Here is an 11,319-nt window from a genome sequence, read left to right as displayed (position 1 = left end):
TTGATTGAGATAGAAGATTGAAATGGTGGTTGTCTTCATGGATAAGTGGCTGCAATTCTCAGGTTATGTCATTGTTTTGCTCTTAATACTTGGTGCCTGACATATAGTCAATAACGGAATTCAAAAGAAGTGTTAGTTTGCGTCAATTTATTTGAGACTACATATTGAGGTCATGATGTGTTTTCTAGTGGTTTCCAAGGGATTGTGATGTATGTGTGACATAAAACATCTGATTGCCAAGACAGAGTAAATTTGATATATGTTGCAAGTTTACAGCTAACTCATCAATCATTGAAATTTACCATTCTCTCATTGCATATTTTCTTTTCGATGCATTTTCTTAAGAAAATGAATCTTGCTCGATTGACCTCTTTAAGTTGTGTAAGTTATTTGTCAACTTATGAACCTAGAGTGGTAACTCTCAATCCTGGTATGATCACCTTACCTTGTCTTAGCACAACCAAGTTTGTTTAAACTTTCAGTATGACCACCTCATGTTTAAGGTGACCACCTTCTCTTATATTGGTTATCTGCAGTATCAGGTGAGCACCCCTAAGTCAGAGTGATCACCTCGTATCTAGCAGTTTTATTTTAGTTACATGTCCTATGCTTCTAGAATGCATGAGCTGTTATATTCTCTTTTGAAACATTTGTGTGGTTCATAACACCTGTCAAAATTATATTCTATTCTCTTTGATAGGGGGCATCTTGATATTGGAATTAACTTTTATAAAGGTAAATTCAATAAAGGTTTTCTTGCCACTTGTCCTTGCATTGGCCGACTGTTTTTCCTATATAAACTCTTCTCCATTGCATTTTTTCTTAAGCCTAATATTTACATTGGAAATTCTCTGAATTTTTACTTTGTTTTTGTCAGGTTTCTATGCTTAGGCAAAGCTTTAAAATACCTCCTTCAAAGTACCCAAAATACATCCCTGCTCACTACAAGATGTTGAAGCGTATTGAGCTTTCTCCACTGAAATGCGTCTTCATTTCTGGTCCTTGAGAGAAGCTCAAGGCTAACCATGTTGGTTGTGTGTTATTGTAAGCTCACTATGGTTATACGTTGTTTAACCATAGGGTAGAGATTGAAGCGTTGCAAAACAGGGGTGTTTTGGCAACTAAGGCTTAATCTCTAACTTTGTAATTGAACTGTAAAGTAAACCTAGTGGATTAGTTCCATTCTGGACTTAGTCCCATGGATGTAGGCAATTTGCTGAACCATGTAAAAATCTTGTATGTTTTACTTTGGTTTATGTTTGTTGCTTTATGTTTATGTTTATATTTAATGGACTCTTAAAATCAACATAGCAACCATTTCCGCTTAAGTTTTAATTCATTTGGTAAATTTAAAACTTTCAAGTTGTTTTCTAAACTGATATGATGATCTATGATAATGTCGTGCATCGTGTCTATCATGTAGGACTATCTTGCTGCAGCTCGTGATCCAAAGTGGGTTTCTTAAATTTTTTTTGCAAGTGTTTATCTTACACCAAAGATGGTTCTACATTATTTTGCAATAATGGAGGGAGGAATGGCTGAAAGAGCACTGAGTGGAATTAGCTTATTTTATTGTTTGTATTTGAGTTGGAAGAAGAATGAGATATTTTTGTGTAATTAGCTCTTTTATAGTTTGTTTTTAAATTGGTACACTAAAATTATACTTAGAATGAGTTCTGCAACACATATCAAATTCACAAAATAAACCTGACAAGATGAAAATTCAAAGTGATTTGAATGAGTTATGCAGCTCGAAATCAAGCTCTATATTGAGCTCGAATTCGAGCATGAGCTCGAGCTCAAGTAGGGCTCGACTTATAAATGAGTCGAGCTTGAGCTCAGCATTTCCTATCGAGCTCAAGCTCAAGCTCGAGTTTCCAAAGCTCAAGCCCGGGAAATTTTTGAAAATCGAGCTTGAGCCTAGTAGTGTTTGGCTCGACTTGATTCATATACACCCCTAGTTATATTAATTAATACCTAAGGTGGGTTAAAGGATGTATTATATTAATTCATTTATTTTGACAATTTAATAAGTTGATCAATTACTTTAAACTATTTAGATAATTATTGATTTAAACTAACATGTTGATGCCTAAAATTCGCACCACTAAAGTTACTATCTTCCTCTTGAACCATGTTGACTTCTTGCTTTACTTGGTGGAAGGATGCTTCGCTCTTTCAATTCGCAACATCTCTACTTCTCTACTATAGATTAATCCTGCTGCTAAACAGGGTTAGAAACAATATGGGATGCTAATTTGATTGTGGTTAGTATTCAATTAGAATGTTTTAATTTAAAACTTTTCCAAGAGTGAATTACATAATCATTTCATACCATTTAGCCTCCTTAATACAGTGAAGTGGAAAAAGTTAGGTTTCAAAAGAATACTTTTCCTTGGTGAGTATTATTTTTAACTTGATTCTTATTTCAATAATGATTTTGCTTCTTTTGGGAATATATTTATTGGATTTTTTAATTAATATCACATTGATATTTAAGATTATTACCAATTAATATCCAAGTTCGGCATCTAGATAATATAAGAAAAAAAATTAATTTTTAATTTTTTTTAATATTTTAGGGTTGATGATTAATTATTTTTCATTATTTTTTCTTTCTGTAACCTTCCTAATGATTGATATAGGTTTAAATTAAACTAAAAACAAATTAATACAATACAATAAAATAAAATACCAAACATTCTACTATATTTTGTTATAAAATACTATAATTATATTATCTTACAATATAAATATTGGTAGGAATAATATATTACATTCCGTGGTCTGTAAGCATTCCTTATCATTTCACCCAATTATAATTGGAAGTGACTCACCAGACTACCATTTTCTCGTTTTTCTACAAAGTATTAGAGAACTCAAACTTAGGGGGGTTCGTGATTATTCCCACCGGTGACTTTGAGAATAGACTGGTAGTTAAAATCCTGGAGCTCTCTAATCAATTCCACGTATGTTCGACTGACGTAGTGGTTCTACTAATTTTTTTTCATGCAATTATAAAACCGTTTGGAATTTTGAATAACATACATTCATCTCGATTCGTTCCGGGTCAGGGTCGACCTGATCCCTGACCCGGAACTTCCTGACCAGGGTTTTACCCTGGCCAGGAAGTTCCTGGTAAAGAGTACTCCAGGATCCGGGTACTCTTTACAGTCCCGAGCTTGGCCAGGGATCCTGGTTAGGATCCGGGTATCCTAGCCAGTATACCCGGACTTTTTAATAGTTATGGAGGGATTAAAAAAATATAAACCCCGATTTAGCTTTTAATACATCCCCCAAATACATTAAAAAATCCCTCACTAAACATTTAAAAAATTAATTAATAATTTATTTATATTTACTTACCAATTAACCAATATTTAAATCCCACAAAAATTGAATTTGAAATTTCTCTATTAAATTAAAATACATAAATATAATATTCCCACTACCACACTTCACAAATAAATAATTAAATAAAACTGTTTTTATTAAATTAATTTACATCGTCAATATTTACATCATCCAAATCTATGTTTTTGAAGAGGTCAAGTAGTTTGGGATCTTCAAGGTGCTACTATAGTCTTCTGTCTGCATAAGTCTAATCCCGTAAACATGTTATGACTTCAACCATCTCATTGGTTAAAGAGCATCTTCTGTCTTCAACAATGCAGAATGTTGATTTGGATGCAATTGTTGAAATTGGCAAAGATAAAATGTCACGTGCTATTTGGGCTACCATGGGGAATCAACTTGCAAGATCCATCTCACGTTTCTCCTTCTTTATCATGTAGGACATGTCTATTTGCAGGTACCGATGCAACTCATTTGGTCAATATCTGTACGAGCTGGAGCTACTACTTTCACCAACACCACTATTGTGTGTTCCATACACGTCCACATGCTCGATCCTTGTTGATAAATGTCTTCATCAGGGTCCTAGTCATCTCTACTGGCACTGGGCGTTCTATTGTACCTAGTCTGATACAAAGAAAAAAGCTTTCCAATTTTCTATTAAAGTCTATCAAATAAGAGCTATAGTCATAATCTAAATTATGGTCTATCTCAGTAACCATACATTTAAATACGTGTAATTTAAACCTAAGATAATCTATATAAAAATGGAATATCTAACCATATTTCCGATATTTTGTTGCCATTTTTAAAACAATGTTTTCATCATATATATGTTTAGCAAAAGTTTTAGAAATTTGAAGTAAAATATCTAAAGTTACATTAGTAGTAAGATAATAAATACCACTTAATGTATTAGTGGAATCATAAAAAACTTTAAGAAATGAATTAAAAACATTGCAAACCATCCAATCATCATCATTAACGACTTCGTCGGAATTGTTCTTCCGGTTGATGAACTCTATAATTTGTTTTGCGGTTGGCATAGCTCTTTGCAACATCAAGTACGTGGAGTTCCAACGGATAGGCAAGTCCATACATAACTTCTTTGGTTGAATCGGCGGATCCTCTTGGTGACAATATTTTACATACTCAGTCCATCTTGTATTGCTACCAACGATGAATCTGATAGCTGCACTCACCCTCTCAATCCTCAAATGTATAGCTTCTAAACCTACTTTAACAATCAAATTGATGATGTGGGAAGCACATCTCTGGTAAAAAAAAAAAATTGTCACCATGCAGATCCAATCTCTTTTCAAATAAAGAAATTGACGCAGTATTGATAGCTGCATTATCAAGCGTTAGCACCACAACTCTCTCACTTAATAAATAATCTTGCAAAACTTTAATAATTGTAAAATGAATTGTCTCAGCACTATGTTTAGCATATAATGGTTTAAACCTACCAATTTTTGTTGTAAACGCCATCTATGATCTAGGTTATGTATTGTGACACTAAAAAAATCTGTTTTTGATCTAGCAACCCATATGTCTAAAGTAAATGCAATAGATATATTCCTAAAATTTTCAAATTCTATTTTAAGTTGATCTCTTATTTTATTATAAAGTTTTAGTATATCCCTTCTACTTATACCTCTACTAACAGGGCTATATGCTGGACAAAAAACATATTTAATCATTTCAACAAAATAAGGATTTTCAGATAAAGAAACAGGAGAGTTTGTAGTAACTATGTATCTTGTTATTGCCTCTCGTGCTTTGAGTGCATTGTATTGCCAAGCTGAGAGAGTTGAGGATTGTGATTTAAAATTAAGTTGAGTATGAATTTGCTTCCGAGTGTAGTTGAAGTTGAATCGAACGGTCTAAGCTGCATATATTGGGGGAGCTTCTTCTTCAGGTATCGCCACATCATCGAAGTCTCGTGCTCAGCACCGATAACAGTTGCACAAAAATTACATACCCCGCACGTTTCTTCCCCCTCCCCATTTGGCTTTGCCCGTTTTGATTTGGTGAAGTATTACCATATCCTGACACGACCCTCTTTGACGGTCTTATCATGCCAGTGGTGTCGCAATTTGCTTGTGTTTGGCTACACGTAGCCCCGGCCGTTTCTGGTTGTGGAATTGTTGCCTTTGGAAAGGGTGAAAATGGATCAAACCCTTTCATTTTTTCAGTGGATGGAACATAATACTCATTTGAGGATGATCCTCCGAATGCATAATTTCGGGAATCCATAATGAATTTATGATAAAATAATAAATAACTAAAATTGAAGAAATTGAATAATATGAATAATAGATGAAATTGAAAAATGAAAGAAATTGAATAGTATAAATAATAATAATAATATGAATAATAAATGAATAAATATAAATTGAAGAGAGTTTGAGAATTGAAGTAGAGAGAATGAGAGATTGAGAATTGTGAGTTGTGAAGAAAATGGAGGAAAATGGGGTTATTTATAGTTTAAATTTGGGGGGAAAGGGGAAAAAAAAAACTTCCCCTAACCCCACCCCCCTTCGAATTATATATATATATAGTAGGGGCGTTCAAAAGAACCGATTGGAACCGGAATCGGCGGGTACTTGGGGTTTGGTTCCGGTTTCTACCTAGAACCAGCTGTCAACCGGTAGGTTTCGGTTCCAAATTTTTGGAACCATTACTGTGCGGTTCCGGTTCTGGTTCTTATGGTTAGGAACCAGAACCAGGAACCGAAACTAATATAAAATAAAATTAAAGAGTAAGGGGTTAATAAAAACTTTTGTAGAAAAAGTAATGTGAATACATATATATTTATATTTCATAACATTTAAAGTAAGTTGGTTTGACTTTTGAGAATCTATCTTTACAAAGTAATGGAATTTGTAATTTTGAATTTATAATTTATAATTTTATTTTTGTTAACAAGTTCCAGGTGGGGGGGTATTTGTAAGTTTTAAGGGTTTTTTTGTCATTTTAAAAACTTTTGGAGGAGTCATAAATTTTACAGGATACCCAGAACCGGAACCGTTGTTACAGGTTCTTGTTCCAAATTTCAAGGAACCATCAGTTCCGATTCTTTCAAAAAATGTGGGGTACCTAGAACCGAACACCCCTAATATATAGTCAATTTTATATAAAACATTTGCCAAAGGTGTATAAAAAATTAAGGGGGAGAGTTTGGGCCCGAACCTGGGCCCTAGGCCCGTGCCTTGAAGGAGGTACAAACCTAAGGACCAGTCCCTCTTATTGGGCCTAGGTCCAAGTTTGGGCCAAAGCCTTATAGGACCGGTCTTTGGTCTCTCAAAAGACCAGTCTTGGGTTCGGTTTTTTAGGCAATCCTATTGGCCCGGACCCAAATTCCCATATGAAAAAACAACTGTCAGACAATTTAGAAAAGCCAAGTACAAGCAAGTGAAGTAAAACTTTATAATCATGATTGATGTGGCGCACATGCACACTCTCACTGTTTATTTATATAATATAAAACACACCCATGTCATCCTCGGTCTCTCATTTATTCTCTAAAATAACACGCCAAACGGCCGCTTGCAAACTCATTATTCACACCAGCTAATTCAATTCATTAGTCATATCATGACCCAATTCAATCTGCCCACCATGTCTCCAATTCATTCCCGCCACGTGGCAGTAATAGGCGCCGGAGCCGCCGGTTTGGTTGCGGCTCGTGAGCTTCGTCGAGAAGGCCACAAGGTTGTAGTCCTGGAGAAAAACGACCAAATTGGCGGTACGTGGATTTACACTGATCGCGTTGAATCCGACCCTCTTGGTTTAGATCCGAAACGACCCGTCATCCATTCTAGTATATACGGTTCCCTTCGGACCAACTTACCACGAGAGTTAATGGGTTTTAAAGATTACCCATTCGTAAGCCGAAACGACGGGTCTGGAGACCCGAGAAGGTTTCCGGGTCATACGGAGGTTTTGAAGTATTTGAAGGAGTTTGCGAGAGAGTTCGGTATTGAAGAAATGGTGCGGTTTGAAACTGAAGTGGTGAATGTTGAATTGATGGATAATAATAAATGGAAAGTAAGGTCTAAAAAAATAAATAATAAGGATAGTTTCGATGACATATATGATGCTGTAGTTGTTTGTAACGGGCACTATTCTCAACCTCGTATTGCTGAAATTCCGGGTAAGTGTTTTTTTAAGGGAATCTATACTTGTTAGATTACTTTAAGAATAGGTGCGTTTTGTGTAAAGCTTATAAACTAATTGATTTATCGGCTAGTGTGATGAATTGTGAAGTACCAGAATTATGAAGTATGAGTTTGTTTTCTAAAGCTCCAATATAATGCCTTGAGATGTATTTTTGAAAATATTTTATGAATATGTTTAACAGTGTTCTTAATTCTTATTTTCCTTGTACTTTCTTCAGGCATCGATTCATGGCCAGGGAAGCAAATTCATAGCCACAATTATCGTACTCCGGAACACTTTCGAGATCAAGTATGTGTCAGGTTTTATGCTTCTCATTATATTATTGATATGAAATCCAATACTTCTTGTTATTGAAGATTGTGTATGATTAAAGAAAGCTCCAATTTAATTTGTTTTGCTATGGAATGAGGAAAAGTCTTTATTTGTTAAAAAAAAAAAAAAAAAATTGGTGGTTCAGAGATTTGCCTCATTTATGTTGTGAACTGCCTCAACAGCTTTATAATGAAGCAAAAGTTTTGTCAAGCATATGTATCATAAGCTAAAGGTGGGGCTAAAGTTGATATCTTGTACCTTATAACGTATCGACTTATGAGGCAAGTTCTTTATGCGATCTACTGTTTGAAACTCTTTCTCTTTTTCTCATAAGTTAGCATTGTAACCATTTTTCTGCTCTCTGTTAGAGGTGTACCACTTTCCATGTTTCTTAAAATAACTTTCTCGTTATTATTTATCGCTCTTTAACATCTAATATGTATCTTATTTTAACAATGCTCTGCCATGGACAGGTCATAGTTTTAATAGGGAGTTCTGCAAGTGCCGTTGATATCTGCAGGGATATTGCTGGAGTTGCCAGAGAAGTTCATGTTGCTTCCAGGTCAGTTGCGGATGGAACATATGAAAAGCAACCTGGATACGATAACATGTGGCTTCATTCCATGGTAAAAATATTTGGAATTGCTATCACAAGTAGTTCATGGCAGGAGTTTTCTTTATCATGGTACTGGGAGATGAATGGTTAAAATATGCTAATATTTTGTAAAATAATGCAGATAGAAATTGCCCTTAAAGATGGAACTGTGGTCTTCCGAAATGGCAATATGGTCCTTGCTGATGTAATTCTACACTGCACTGGGTATATTTTCAATTTGGTCTTTCTAAATCATTTATTCCAAAATTTATGTTTTGATGATGCATTAGTAAGTAGTTCAACATACTTCAGGGATGAATATTGATATAGCATTCTTCATTGTTAAGGTACAAGTATCACTTCCCATTTCTTGATACCAATGGCTATGTGACTGTGGATGATAACCGTGTGGGGCCACTATACAAGCATGTTTTTCCACCAGGCTTGGCCCCATGGCTTTCTTTTGTTGGTTTACCATGGAAGGTTCGTCTCTGCTTGAAATGATATGCTCTTGTTTTTTTATCGATACTTAATTTTCTGGTGAAAGTGAATCTTTGCATGTTAATGGCACCAGGTTATCCCCTTTCCCATGTGTGAATTGCAAAGCAAGTGGATAGCTGGTGCTTTATCAGGTCGTATATTGCTTCCTTCTCAGGAGGAGATGATGGAAGACACTAAAGCCTTTTATTCAACACTTGAAGCTTCTGGAATACCTAAGCGGTATACACATAATTTGTCTGATTATCAGGTAAGTTTGGTCTTCTAGTTAGCCTAGTATTGTGGAATGCTCTTGCCTTATTTTGGATAATCTGATCATTTGTTTCCAAACTCCATCGGCAGATATTCATTTATCATTGACTGGTTTACTTCATAGATAGTGCATAAAGGGAAACATTTGACATTGGTGAATTAATGTCGGGGCAAGCTCCGATGAATCTTAAAGTATTGCCCCAACAACTATTGAGAAGGCAAAAAAAGGTTATTTGGTTCAGATGTGAAACAATAAGCCCTCTTTAATCTCTGTTTATCTGCTTTTTGCTGTCCCTACCATTTTTATTGCTGTTTTTAGTGCAAACTGAATCTTCAGATTCAGATAAAATACCGAGCAAAAGTTTTCTAATTAATGTTAATGCCAATGTTGGACATTCGTTGTACATTTCATCCCATTCTTTTAGAACTGAAGGAAAAAATTGGATCTTTAATCTCCAAGAGCAAACTTATTCCTAATCTTATACTATCAGATACTTAGCAAAAATATCCTGCAGATTCTGTATGCTAATCAAAACTTGTGGTCAAGTCACCATGGGAAAACCTATTTTTGGAGCTTCCTTCTTAGCCATTCTAGAAGTGTTTGATAGGGTTTCCAAGAACATTCATTTAACTACATAATTTTATATACTTGAATTCGTATTGCATGGGACACATTAGCCTGGCAGAGTGGCATTATTGTGTATGTTCTAATGTGAATTTTAATGCCAAAAGAATTTTTTGACAATGGTTAAGAGTATGTTTGAATGTTGTTGCAGTTTGATTATGATAATTGGCTTGCTGGACAATGTGGGTGTGAAGGGGTTGAGGAATGGAGAATTCTAATGTATCTTGCTGCTTCCAGTAGCAGACGCACTAGACCAGAGACATACCGTGATGAATGGGAAGACGACCACCTGATCTTGCAAGCCCAGGAAGATTTCAACAAGTACCCCCCAATGAAAATATCTAGTAATATTTAAACTGAAAGTGGCCACACTCAAATAGGTGGTGTTGTATGTTCTTGTCAAGAATAAATAAAAAAAATAAAAATAAAAACCTTGTTATAATTTATTTTTCTATAATTCATTAATGTAAATTGCTTATTTAACAAACCTCAAGCCAAGCATTGTAGTTTGAAATTATCAGAATGGAATTATGATTTACACAATTGGTTGTAAGAAGTTGTTAATGGAATGAAATCCGACATAGAGGTTACCTCATCTTTTTTACTATATTAGATTTATTTTTAAATCTTGATTCAAACCTAGTGGTTACTTAATAAGAATAATTTATAAAATATTACTATTGTTTTAAAGGGATCAAACTCTGAAGGAAAACTATGAATCAATTTTTTTTTAAAAAGAAAAGTATCATATCAATTTGTACAAAAATGAACTACGAAAAATGAAAAGGGTAAGCAAAATAATGCACCGGCCGGGAATCGAACCCGGGTCTGTACCGTGGCAGGGTACTATTCTACCACTAGACCACTGGTGCTGGCGGCATAGGCTTTTGTTATTAATCTTATCAATTATCATTAGCCTTAGGATTTTTTTAATAGTCAAGACTCGAGTACGGGTGGAAAAAAAAACCCGAAAAAGAACCCAGCCTTTAGCATCATAACTCCATCTGTCCTAGTTCAAAATTTATGAAATTATAGAAATGACCTCCTGAATCTCTTTGAATCATTAAAGGAGGTAGATGCCCTTAATCAGAAAAATGATTAAAATTTGTGAAATTACACAAATGATCTCCTGAATCTTTTTGAATCATTAAAGGAGGTAAATGCCCTTAATTTTTTTTAAAAAAAAAAAAATGACTAAACTTTGTGAAATTACTGAAATGATTCATAAATTTCGTTGAATCACTAAAGGACGCAAATGCCCTTAAACAATAAAATGATTAAAATATCCCTATATGTGATTTAACTTCACGTAGGCATTGGATGAATCCAAGTTGACCTGCCCCTACAGTTAGTTTCCACTGTTTTTTCCATAGTCATATTTGAAATTGACCATTTTACCCGATAATATCATTGAAAAATATATTTGTAATTTCTTTACTTTTTAATATATAAACTTAAAAATTTTAAAATAGGGAGAATGACATTTTCCCACCCAACG

The 11,319-nt window shown here is 34.5% G+C and overlaps 1 protein-coding gene and 1 non-coding gene across 2 annotated transcripts; one reads left to right on the top strand and one right to left on the bottom strand.

The window, feature by feature from the left end:
- The first annotated feature begins 6,834 nt into the window (after positions 1-6,834).
- Positions 6,835-10,176, top strand: LOC116112872 (flavin-containing monooxygenase FMO GS-OX-like 4). The gene is made up of 7 exons (XM_031399002.1): positions 6,835-7,513; positions 7,757-7,827; positions 8,325-8,477; positions 8,589-8,671; positions 8,794-8,929; positions 9,021-9,194; positions 9,973-10,176. Exons 1-7 carry the CDS (start codon positions 6,955-6,957, stop codon positions 10,174-10,176), a joined length of 1,380 nt encoding a protein of 459 aa, XP_031254862.1. The 5' UTR covers positions 6,835-6,954.
- A 446-nt stretch (positions 10,177-10,622) lies between these two features.
- TRNAG-GCC lies at positions 10,623-10,693 on the bottom strand. Its single transcript has one exon. It is a non-coding gene; the product is annotated as a tRNA-Gly (tRNA).
- Positions 10,694-11,319: the final 626 nt, after the last annotated feature.

Source organism: Pistacia vera, unplaced genomic scaffold (assembly GCF_008641045.1).
Source record: "Pistacia vera cultivar Batoury unplaced genomic scaffold, PisVer_v2 Contig67, whole genome shotgun sequence".
NCBI classification, from domain to species: Eukaryota; Viridiplantae; Streptophyta; class Magnoliopsida; order Sapindales; family Anacardiaceae; genus Pistacia; species Pistacia vera.
Note: the sequence above shows the minus strand (reverse complement) of the source record. Positions and strands in the feature narration are given on the sequence as shown.

What these genes read in the sequence shown, in the direction of transcription:
- LOC116112872 (XM_031399002.1), top strand. Translation starts at nt 6,955, where the DNA reads ATGACCCAATTCAATCTGCCCACCATGTCTCCAATTCATTCCCGCCAC. An exon ending in GTAATTCTACACTGCACTGG is followed by an intron (nt 8,672 to 8,793) that starts GTATATTTTCAA and finishes TTCATTGTTAAG; the next exon opens with GTACAAGTATCACTTCCCAT. An exon ending in ATAATTTGTCTGATTATCAG is followed by an intron (nt 9,195 to 9,972) that starts GTAAGTTTGGTC and finishes ATGTTGTTGCAG; the next exon opens with TTTGATTATGATAATTGGCT.